This window comes from Octodon degus, unplaced genomic scaffold, assembly GCF_000260255.1.
Source record: "Octodon degus isolate 3935 unplaced genomic scaffold, OctDeg1.0 scaffold00086, whole genome shotgun sequence".
Lineage (NCBI taxonomy): Eukaryota > Metazoa > Chordata > Mammalia > Rodentia > Octodontidae > Octodon > Octodon degus.
Window position 1 is genome coordinate 1,486,873 of NW_004524662.1, and position 12,365 is coordinate 1,499,237.

At 35.9% G+C, this 12,365-nt stretch overlaps 1 protein-coding gene across 1 annotated transcript in view; it reads right to left on the bottom strand.

Annotated features, from left to right (window-relative positions):
- LOC111818290 overlaps window positions 1-12,365 on the bottom strand; it is a 142,417-nt gene that overhangs the window by 55,913 nt on the left and 74,139 nt on the right. The window contains exons 6-8 of the mRNA XM_023721832.1: window positions 10,613-10,699; window positions 8,814-8,888; window positions 1,535-1,917 (exon numbers count right to left, since the gene is read on the bottom strand). Coding sequence (XP_023577600.1) covers window positions 1,535-1,917; window positions 8,814-8,888; window positions 10,613-10,699 — 545 coding nt within the window. The remainder of the gene's footprint in view (window positions 1-1,534; window positions 1,918-8,813; window positions 8,889-10,612; window positions 10,700-12,365) is intronic.

Below are 12,365 nucleotides of genomic sequence, written 5' to 3' on the forward strand. Positions count from 1 at the left end.
TTTATTTATTTATTTATTTATTTGGTACAGGGTCTTGCCATGCAGCTCAGACTCATGGTAATCCTCCAATCTCAATCTCCCCAGCACTGGGATTACAGGTGTATGCTACCACAACCACTTTCAGTGGCTGGCCAGGTGTGCTTGATGTTCCAGAGCCAGCATGGCATGCAGTACCAAGGACTGAACCCAGGTCCTCGTGCTTGCCAGGCAGGTGCTTAGACTTCCAAGTTAACTCCCCAGCCCTAACGTATTGTCTTGAATAAATACTACCACAATTGTTTTACTGCTTTCACCCAAAGATTTACCCTGTGGTTCCTGTGAAGCCTATTGTACTAGAGGCAGTACAACACTCTTCAGAAGCATCATTCCAAAGTGCCACTGTATTTAGAGAGACGCCACACAGGTCATAGACTAAGTGGCACTGTATCATTTACTAAGATGGGGAAAGTTCATAATACTTTGAAATCAATTAATAAACCAAACATATTTCTTGTCTAAAATATTTGTTAATTTAGAATAATCTGCCCAAAATCTGCTAAGAATGTGCCAACAACAAAAATGCTTCCACATACTACTTTTGATGCAGGAGAATCTTAAACCCATAATATATGAAGAGCTTGGAATCTGGGAGATGTTTCCTACTCGTCTTGGCTTGTGTCTGAATCTATCCTTCACAATTATGAAGTGCTATTCCAGTCTTTCTGACAGCGTAAGTCATCAACCACAACAGAATATAACGGACGTTTCTGTACAGCCAGGTAATTCTTTATAACAAAGTGAACAAAGCATTTTTTTCTCCTATCACCTAGAAAGTGATTACTTTTCAAAAAGATGTAAGTTTCTTATAATTAGGAAAGTGACTACTTTTCAAAAAGCATTAAGTTTAATAAATTCCATCCATCTAGAGATATATAAATAGAAATAAATCCCATTTTGGGAAATTATTTGTAACATATAGATATTCTTGTTATGAGAAAATGATGTACTAAATACTGAAACATGAACATGCATGTAATTTCACTTGTTATTCATTTTTAGGTACCTCCATATTTTTAAACATGTAAACTACTATTATCTCTAGGTAAAGAGAAAATTATGTTGGGGCCTTATCCCCAAAGGGGAAAAAAGATTGCCTATACTCTTTATGCAATTCAATAAAAATTTTTAATTTGAAAGTGGGTAAATTTAGGCAATTTGATTTTTGAACAAGTGGCATGTATTTGCAAAAAGGGTTTGTTTTTGTACCAATATACTTTCACAAGTTAATTTTTTTCTTTGCATTGAAAGACTTCATTCATCCGTCCAATTGCTGAATCTTATTTTGCATCTTTAAATGACACCTCACTTTATATTTTGAGCCAGTCACATATTTACACTATGAAACATCCAAAACTAAATAAAGGACTTATTCATTAGTTCTACAGATGTTCCTCACTAAAAAAAAGACAAAGTTCATTGGGTAAAATTAAAAATTAAGGCCCAAAGCACAATGCATTTCTTAAACTATTTAAAAAAAACCACTGTTTGGACAGACCTTTTAATCATGTTTGGAGGTTTAGATAACTCTTCACACACAATTGTAAGTTTTTCAGATTTCAGGCTTTTCTTCCATTTCGTCTTCTTTTTCTTGGGATAAACAATGTAAGTAATGCCTGCTTGTCTTGATGCTTCAGTGAGGAAGCGAGACAGATCTACTGAATTGTATTCTTCCTGAATGGTGTCTAAGATGACATCTATACTTTCTTTCACAGAGACAGAGACAGAAGCCTCCATGGTTTTATTTTCCTTAGCTAGCCGGTGCTCCAACTCCTTTGCTTTCTGGAACATCACCACTTTTATGTTGCTTTGTATATCATCCTTGATTTCCATTGGTGCAATGGCCTCCTGCCTCCTCAGTTCAACTGAAGATTTTGCTCTCTTAATAAGGAAAAACAGAAATATATATTTAGTAGTTCTACTTTTGAAATTCAATGAGTTATAGTTACTATTAACATATTTTAGACATTTTATTGAAATTTACTTAAGGCATATATGCTTAAGATTACTGAAGTCATATTACAAAGTTAAAAGTAGCCTTAGTTAAGGCATGCACAGAAATATGGCCATATTCATCAGCTACATATACACACTATAAGACAGAAACATATTAATTATTATTTTACATATTTTACTCGAGAAAATGACCTTTACATGTCCAAATAACATCGATTTTCTACTTTTAATGCAAAAACTTAGTAAAATGGATAAAATTATAATACCTTATGCAATTAAAATCAGTTTGTAGGTGGGACCAGTAGTCTAGCCATGTGGGAAAGTCTGAGACAAGAGTGAGATTACAAGACACTATTTCCCAGGGGCCCACGCAGAGACAGTGGTTGGTGAGTGAGGAGAACTGCTGCTGTGCTCCAGCACGCAGACAGGCAGAACAGAAGCAGGAGGCCAGGGCCACTGCTTTACTTCAAATGGCTCACTGTGAACTCCAGCAGCAAAACAGTCTCTGGTAGTTACTTAACTGCCAGAGTCCAGCAATGTAATGGGGGAATTCTATGCCATCTAGTCATAGTAGACAGTCAGCAAGTGGGAAGCAGAATAAGGGGAATTCTGCTGAGAAGTAAGAGCTGGGACCACCTATATTCTGCTCTGTGGGCCACCAAAATCCAGTCTTAGTCCGAAATACTAAGGACAGGAAATGTGTCCCTAGTCTGCAAACTAGCAGAGCAGCTTTGCCAGTGGCATAGGCAAGCAAGAGCAGCATTGGCCTGCAGCAGGCAAACGCACTTCTCCTGACCAATGACCAGTGTATAGGAGGAGTGAGTTAAGTGGAACAGAGGCATCTGTGCAAGATCAGGAAGGAGCCAACTGTACATAAGTCTAGGAGCAACCCTGGGCTTTCCAGAACCAAAGGTTCTACAGCAACTGGGACAGAACTGTATGGACAATCATGGTAAAAAGTGCAGAACCAGAATACTGTCAGCCTCAGACTAATCCCACTCCACACATCCAGAGGCCACCAGTACTCCCATACCCAGCGCAAATCCCCGTGCAAATGTGGCAAACTACCACAGAATGGTGGACAACAAAGGAATTCTACTATTTTTCTTTTTCACTATTTGTTTGACTGCTTTTCTTTTTTATATCTGGTTGGGGTTTTCTTCAGTTTGTTTTTTTTTCTTTTGTCTTTTTATCATTTTGGGGTTTTTACTGTTCTTTTTGTTTTCTTCTATTCATCTCCCCTATAACTTACCTCAACTATGTCTTGATTTTCTGAGATTTTCATGGAAATTAACATTGTCTCTTCTTTCTTTGGTTTACTTCATTTTTTTGTTTTCTCTTTCATTCTTTCTCTCCTGTGTTCCTCTCCAGTTTTCCCAAACTTGAGTAATCATACTTTGCCTGCCAATCTTCCTTCTAATATATTTTTTTTACATTTACCTCTTTTTTTCCCTCTACCTCTTAAATCTCCCTTGCAATCTACTACACAGAAACTCAATACATATAACTTCCTGGTGTATGTGGGATTTTGCTATATAACTGTACAACTTGTTCCTATGATTAAAGGTATCAAGCTAATAGTTACAATTTGACAGTAGCTAGGCTGTGCTTGATGCTATCATTATTGCTACCTGTACAACTTTAACCAGGATGTCATACCCATTATAATCAGCTTTTCTACCTTGTATGACAACACTGTTATTGTAATGGGTCATAAACATCATCATAGTCTAGTACCAAATGATTGGATGCAAATGACATAAAAAAACTTCTTCATAGATCTAATAGAGAAAACTTACCAAACATAGATAAAAAAATTAGACATACAAATAAATGTATACAGAACTCTAGCTATGACCACAATAAATATATACAAAGGCATATAATAATCAAGATTCCAGGAGTTAAACATGACAACAGAATAATAAAATCTGTTCGAGAAAAGAAACAAATCATCTATTTTTGAAAATGCCCATCAGAATCACAACAAACTTCTCAACATAAACTTTCTAAATCAAAGTGAATTTGGAGTGCAGTATTCCAAGTCCTAAAAGAAACAGCCTCCATCCCAGACTAATATTTCCTGAAAAACAATCTTTAAAATTCAACAGAGAAATGAGAAACTTCCATGAGAAGAAAGAACTGAAGAAATTCATGACCACCAAACCAGCTCTCTAAAATGTACCTTGGGATATTTTAAAAGAAATAAGACTAAAATTTAAAAAAAAAAAAAGACAAATCAGGTAGAGAAATTAAACAGATGAGAAACCAAGAACAGGAAAATAATGAGAGATAAGCCAAAATTTATGTTATAGTCATAAAAATAGTGTCATTTTACCAATCAAAAGAAACAGACCAGCAGAATGGATTAAGAAACAAGATCCAACAGTATGCTGTATACAACATTTTAACTCAAACAGAAATTCATAAACTGAAAAGTTAAACAATTGAAAACAATACTGCGTGTGATAGGAACCCAGAAAAAAGCATGAGTGGCTATTCTATTTGCAAACAATGTGAACTTCAAGACTGATAAAAAAAAAAAAAAGATCAAGACGGTTACTAAATACTTGTTAGGGTAAAACTCCAAAGAGATAAAAATCTTAAACATATAGGCACTGAATACTGGTAGACTCAACTACATAAAACAAATGTTAATGGACATGAAAAATCAAATAAGCACTGAAACAACTGTAGTGGGGGATCTTAACACCCCAGTTCATAAACAGAGGGATCTATCACATAAAAAACAATAAGGAAATATTAGAACTAAATCAAACCTGTAAACAAATGAGCTTAGCAGATGTCTACAGATTGTTCCACCATACAACATCAAAATATACATTCTTCTCAGCTATGCATGGGATGTTCTCCAAAACAGAACCATTCTAGCGCATAGAATGTTCTTAAGTAAATGCAGAGAAATTGAAATTATCCAAGGCATATGATCTAATCATAATAAAGTGAAAATGGATATTAATGGAAAAACAAACCACATAAACCCATGAGAATTTCATAACACTATTGAATGACAAATGAGTCACAGAGAAAATCAAAGAAGTTAAACAGTAACTACAATTGTATGATAATGCCAATTCAACTTAATGGAACTTATGGAACCCAATGAAAATAATCCTAAGAGGAAACTTATAGTACTGGATTCTCAGATCAAGTGTATGGAACAACTGAATGTTGAATGTCAAACTTTTAGAAAAAGAAGAACAAATCAAACCCAAGGCCTGCACTAGGGAAGAAATTAAAAAGATAAAAGCAACAATTAACATAACTGAGACTAAGAAAACAATACCAAGAATTAGTGAATTGACAAATTGGTTCTTTGAAAGACTAAATACAATTGAAAAATCTTAGGCAACCTAATCCAAAAGAAAAAAAAAAAGGAGACTCAAATTCATGCAATTAGGAATGAAAAGAGTAAAATCAAATTAGACCCTATAGACTTCCAGAAAATCATTAATATCTATTTCAAGAACCTGTATTCTCAGAGCATGGAAAATATAGAAAACATGGACAAATTCCAAGATACATGTGTATTGTCAAATTTATTTAAGAAGATATAAAAATTCTAAATAACACTGTATCAGTCATTGAAATTGAAAATATAACTTAAAGCTTCCCAACAAAGAAAACCCTAGGTCCTGATGCACTCACTGTTGAAATCCACAAGAAATTTAGAGACCATCCAAAGCCACTACTGCTGAAATTCTTTAGTGAAATTGGAAAGGAAGCAATACTCCTGAAGTCATTCTAAAAAGCAAGTATTAGCCTGATGCCAAAACCAAAGAAGAACCAAATCAGGAAAGACAACTACAGGATAATCTCCTTAATGAACACAGATGCAAAAATCCTCAGTAAGATACGGGCAAAGAGAATACAGTAAATCATCAAGATTATATACCATGGCCAAGGAAAATTCATCCCAGAGATGCAGGGATGGTTCAACATATACAAATCAATGAAGGTAATATATAATAACAACAGAACCAGACAAAAACCACATGATCATCTCAATAGATGCATAAAAAGCATTTTTTGTTCATGGGTAGGAGTAACCAGCACTGTGAAAATGCCTATAATCTCTAAAATTTTTTACAGATTTAATGTAATCCCAATCAAAAATACCATCAACATACCTCACAGAAATAGAGAAAGCATTCCTAAAATTCATTTAGTACCAGAAGAGACTTAGAATAGCAAAAGCAATTCTGGCAACAAGTGCAAGAAAGGGGGCATCACAATAACTGGCCTAAAATTATACTACAAAGCTATTATGATAAAAACAGAACAGTACTGGCAAGAAAACAAAAACAGAAGAACAACTTTGAGGCTCAGTGGAACAGATTACAAAATACAAAAACAATTCCAAATATACTCAATCACCTGATCTTTGACAAAGAGGCCAAACATGTTCACCAGAAGAGAGTCTCCAATTGGCTCTCCTCATGCTAACTATTAAAACTAGACCCATGTCTATAACCATGCACTAAATTAAAATGACAATAGATCAAAGACATAAATATTAAAATAGAAACACTAAACCTGCTGAAAGAGAGAATAGGTAGAACTCTTGAAAACATAGGTATAAGGAAAGATTTCATGAACCAAACACTGATCACACAGAAAATACTATGAAGAATCAAAAACTGGAATCTCAATCTATTAAAAGAAAAACATCTGCACAGCAAAAGAAATCTAAAGAAAGTAAAACAAACCACTGAGTGGAAAACATTTAGCCAGTTTTCCCTTAAATAAAATACTAAAATCTAGAACATATCAAGAATTCAAAAATATTAGACCTCCCATTTTCAAAGATCCAAAAGTGTGCATCTGAGATGAATATACACTTCTCAACTATCAAAAAGTAAACAGCAAATAAATACATGAAAATATGTTCAATATCACTGGTTATTCAAGAGATGAAAATTAGAACAATACTGAGATTCCATTCTCAGTCCACAAAGAATGGCTACCATCAAAAATAAAGGGGCCAGGGAGATGGCTCAGTAGAATAAGCACTTCCCTGGCAAGTGCAAGGGCCTGAGTTCAATCCCTGGTTCTGCGGGAAAAAAAAAGCAATAACAATGTTGGATGTGTTGTGGAAGACTGGTACAACCACTATGGAAATCAGTGCGGTGATTCCTCAAAAAATTAGGAGTGAACATCCCATTTCATCCAGCTATTCACCTTCTGGGTATCATTCTAGAATAATTAAAAATATCACACCACAGTGATATATGTGCACCCATGTTTATAGCTACACAGTTTGTAATAGTTAACTCTGGGAAACAACCCAAATGTCCTTCAGCTGAAGAATGGATTAAAAAAGTATTTTTAATATAATGGAACAACTTTGTACTGTATGCTCAGCCAAAAAATAGGATAAATGAGACACTTCTAAGTAAATGAAGATACCTTGAAGCCATACTCTGAAATGAAATAAATAGGATGCATGTGTAAATATCACATTTTCTCCCTCATATGAGAATCTTAAAGAGTAAATAAGGACCAAAATGAGCAATGTCTTCAGTAAAATAGGAAGACACTGTTGCAAAGGAAAAAGGAACCAAGGTCGGGAGGAGGAATGAAGGGAAAAAAGAAAATGATATAAGAAGGATAAAATGGAAACAAAGCTTTGTAAATAAGGGGAAGAGGAACTGAAGAGGGGGAGGGGATTGGGAAAAGAAGAGGAATCAAGATGTATAATGCACCAATACAAATTCCCTATGATCACCATTTATATTTAAATTGTATCAATAAACTTAATAAAAACAAACATCCAACTGCTTAAAAAATCAAATTAGTTTGAATATATTTTGCAAAGCATTTAGCATTAAATTACTATATAAAATTATTCACATATGCTCTACATCACTTTAAATACAATATTATAAGATTAAATATGGGGCCCAGGAGATGGCTCAGTAGAATAAGTGCTTGCCTGGCAAGCACAAGACCTAAGTTCAATCCCCAGTTCCGCCAAAAAAAAAAAAAGCAATAGTAACATATTTCTATTCATTTCATCTAATAATTATAGAATTAGCCTAATATTTAATCATATTACTTAATATTATAGTATTCATAATTACAAATAAGTGGTAACAAGTATACATAATTTTAAAAACTTTCATATTAATAACAAATGATAAATGCTTTCTATTGCTTTTATTATTCCCTGCCTGACTCAAATTCCAAACAGTGATTTCATGTAAGTTAGTTGCGTACTTAAGATGTTCTAAAGTACAATAGAGATATTGACTGTCCTTGACTTACTATACACCTCCACTCTTGAAACTATGTTTACCTGAAAAGGTAATTATAATTAGGAATAAAGTATAGGATATATTTGTATGTGTTTTTTTTTTTTTTAAAAAAAAGCATAAATTACTGGGTTCAGTAGCACATGCCTGTAATTCAGCACTTAGGAGGCTGAGGCAAGAGAATTGCCATGAGTTTATGACCAGCCTGAGCTACACATCAAGACTTTGTCTTAAAAATAAATAAATAAGCCTGGGAAGATATCTCAGTGGTATAAGTGCCTGTCTGGAAAGTACAAGGACCCAGGTTCAATCCCTGGTACCACATGCTGTGCCAACCAACAAAACCGGGTGTGGCGGCGCAAACCTGTAATCCCAGTGCTGGGGAAACTGAAACAGGAGGATTACTATGAGTCTGAAATACATAGGGAAACCCTGTACCAAATAAATAAATAAATGATTTTTTTGTTTAAGAAATAAAGCATAAAGTGATTATTATTGTTAGAAATATAACTTTTTTGGACAGTAAAAACGGAAACGTTCTAATACCTTCAGTTGTCTGGAATGTTGATAACTGAAATGTTGTATATTTTCAAATGATACACATCTTCTTGGCAACAAAGACTACAAAATAATGAGAAATATACATTAAGCAGAGCACTACTCGGCAAACTAAAATATACGTGACAATTTATTAACAATAACAGCTTAGGTAAATTAGTGTAATAGAGAAGGAATAATTAAAATATAGTTTCTTAGTGATTTTGAAATCACTAGCTTTCATAGAGAAAAGCAGAACCTGAAATCTACCAATTAATTTTGCAAAGTGTATAATAATGAAAATATTCCTATTCTTAAAGTTCAGAGAACAAACATAAAGCACCTGCAATATGCACAGTGCTATAAAGCAAAGCTTCCCTGTTAACAGAAGTGGCACAGGTGTTTATGAAGAGGCTTTGTATGAAAGTACAAAGGGCTAGGTTCCATGGCCTCACACACTGTAGTAGTACAAACCACAATAAATATGTATCTTAAAGCCAAAACAACTATGGAATGACTGCAAAAATGGCAGCAGCCTTTCCACAGACTGAGGTGTTGAGAACAAACCAAGCCAGGGGACAGTCTCAACAAGCACTGAGAAATGCCGTAGTGACAGCAATCTTAGTCCACAAAGACTCTGATATAGGCAAGGTATAAACTATAGGGTACATGGAGCTTATACAGAAGTGGAAGAAAACAAAATACAATTGAGGTCAGAGAATGAGTTTGCATTAGGCACTCTGTTTTCATTTTGTTTGAAGGAGGGATGATTAAGTTTGCTGAGACACAACTGACATAACCATGCCTGTGTTGTAACACTACAGCAAAAGAGTGGAAACAGCAGCTACTAAAACTAAGAATATGTGATAAGTGCAAGCTGTTCTACTACAATCTAAGTGCAAATGGATTTCCAATCTAAAAATGTCACTTCTTAGTTAAAATTATTGTGACAGTCACTGCGCTAAGTTCTGTAGGTAAAACAGTAAATATGAATGAATATATGTCATCAGGTGAGTGACGAAGAAAACGATCAAATACACATAAGGGCAAGTATTTGATAAGTGCTACAGAGAAGGCAGAAAGCAATCACAAGAAAATACTACCAGCTGTATCCAAAAAAAAAAAAAAAATTGTACAGATCCCCCTCTGCATGGGCAAATGTGGGAGAACATACAGAAACATACATAACTTAACTAGCTAAATGAAAAAGGGCCCTAACTCTCCCCACTAACATTGTTCACCTCAAGCTATCATCAAGCACTAATGCAAGAAGATCAAAATGATTTCCTGTCACCTATAACGCCTGGGACCTTAGTACCACAGTTACACAAGTGTCATGACTCTTCCTTCAATCACAACTTCCTTTCTCTTAGCAATGCCTATGACTTGATGAGCTTTGATCCGCTTTTGGGACACTGAGATCATAAGTCAGTGCGCAACCAGTCACCCAACTCAGGGAAATCAGTTTTATTCCACGGTATGGCCACAATCAGCACTCCCATGTTCTTCAAAAGGCTTATAAAAATGTTTCATTAACCATTTAATCATTCCTAGGCAAGAATGAGCAAAAAAGTTGGAAAATTTTTAGAAAAGCAGAGGATATTTTCCTGTTGATTAATGAATAATGTTTTCTGAGTGTCATAAAGAGAGCATTTAGAGGAAAAAAAATGTGCTTTATAAAAATATATTAGCTGATCTAAGCCATTTCCCCAATTAAGTAAGTATCACGTAGTAATTTTTGGAATTTCTAGAAAAAATTTCTGAAATGGAGAAACCAAACTACCATTCAAAACAAAAATCATACATACCTGAAAAGTGCTATAATCATACAAAGCGACACTTTCCTTGCCATCAGATAAAAATTTCTTAGTCAAAATTCTGCTTCGTTGAACACACTGTGATTAAAAGACATAGCAATTTAAATTACATTGTAGAATACTTTTTAAATACCTATGATCACTGTTACTTCATAGCATTATAATTTTACAAAAAAAAAAAAACTAAATAAGGGACAGAAATCTAGAAAACGCTCTGCAAAAAAGGATTAAAATCCAGTTACAACCTTAGTACTTGACCAGTACTTCACAAAAACCCACAATTTGTCTTCAGTCCCTGTCTTTGACCAAATGAGTAATTCTCTATTCTGGGAATCTTTAGTCTTAGGAGTGATCACCAAACATACAATTTTAATAGGTCAGAGACCAGACCAAGTCCTAGCCCAGGCCCAGTGAGTGTGTGGGAGAGCTTCCGGCTACCCAGCTCCAGCAGGACCTACTACTGGTCCCAGTCCAGGCACAGAGTGGGTGAAACCCTCTTCCACCCCCTTGGGACACCCCACCACCACTCCACAGCACCTCACCCACCTACCCACCAAGTAGGAATTTCCACAACGTGCCAGGAACCCCCAGACCCAGTTCTAGCCCAGGCCCGGTAAGTGTGTGGGAGAGCTTCTGGCTACCCTGTGCCAGCGGGACATACTACTGGTTCCAGCCCAGGTGCAGGGAGAGTGAAACCCTCTTCCACACGCTTGGGACACCCCCCCATCAACCCATAGTACCCACATACCCCCCAGACACAGGGTAGGAATTACTGCCACATTCCGTGAACACCCAGATCCAGTACTAGTCCAGGCACAGTGAGTGTGTGGAAGTGCCACCTCTCCCCCCTACTCCACCTTGTTCCCTTCAGGCTCAGCTCAGGCCTGGCATACAGGCCTGGGGTGAAACCCTCAGCTACAATCCCTGCAGAGAATATAGAGGACAGAACCACCCAGCTAGTCCAGGAGCAGAAAATCTTGCCAGAGGAACACAACAGGTTCACCCCAAGGGCAGCAGCAGGAAGGAGCTGAGAACAGCAGCCACACCCAAGCCAGGCACAACTGGATAAAACCAAACTTTGTAGATCTGCACCTGAACTTCAGTATGTGCTAAGGTTATAACTGCAACAAAGATCTACAACAAAGGTCAGAAGACAGTGCTACACAAAATGATGAGAAGAAACAAAATGCAACCTCAGAACCCAAGCCCACCCGTAACAAGTGCAGAGGACATTAACACAGAACAAATTGGGAATCACACAGCTGAAAGCAATGAATCATCGGCTTCTGAAATAAAGAAACAGCTGCAGAAAGGTATAGAGGAACTCAGATTGAAAATAAAAAAAGAAATCCCTGAATTAATAACATCTGCATTAAAGAATCAAAGGTAGAAACATATGAAGGAAACCCAGGGCCCACCCAGAACAAATACAGAGGACACTAGTCCGGCTCAAATGCATGAATTAATAGTATTGATAGTAAATAAGCAACAGCAGAAAGTTATAGAGGAACTGAGAGCACAATTCTTTTCTGAAATAAAACAAGAATTGTCAGAACTCATAGCATCTGAAGTAAAGAAGTAACTACAGAAACACAGGGAGGAAACCCAATCTGAAAAAAACACTGCAGTAAAAGAATTTATAACTGCTTCAAAAGAACACATTGATAATAAAATAGAGGAGATTACAAAAATGACGGTTTCCTTGAAAGAGCAATGCAGGAAAGAAATAGATCGCATGAAGCAG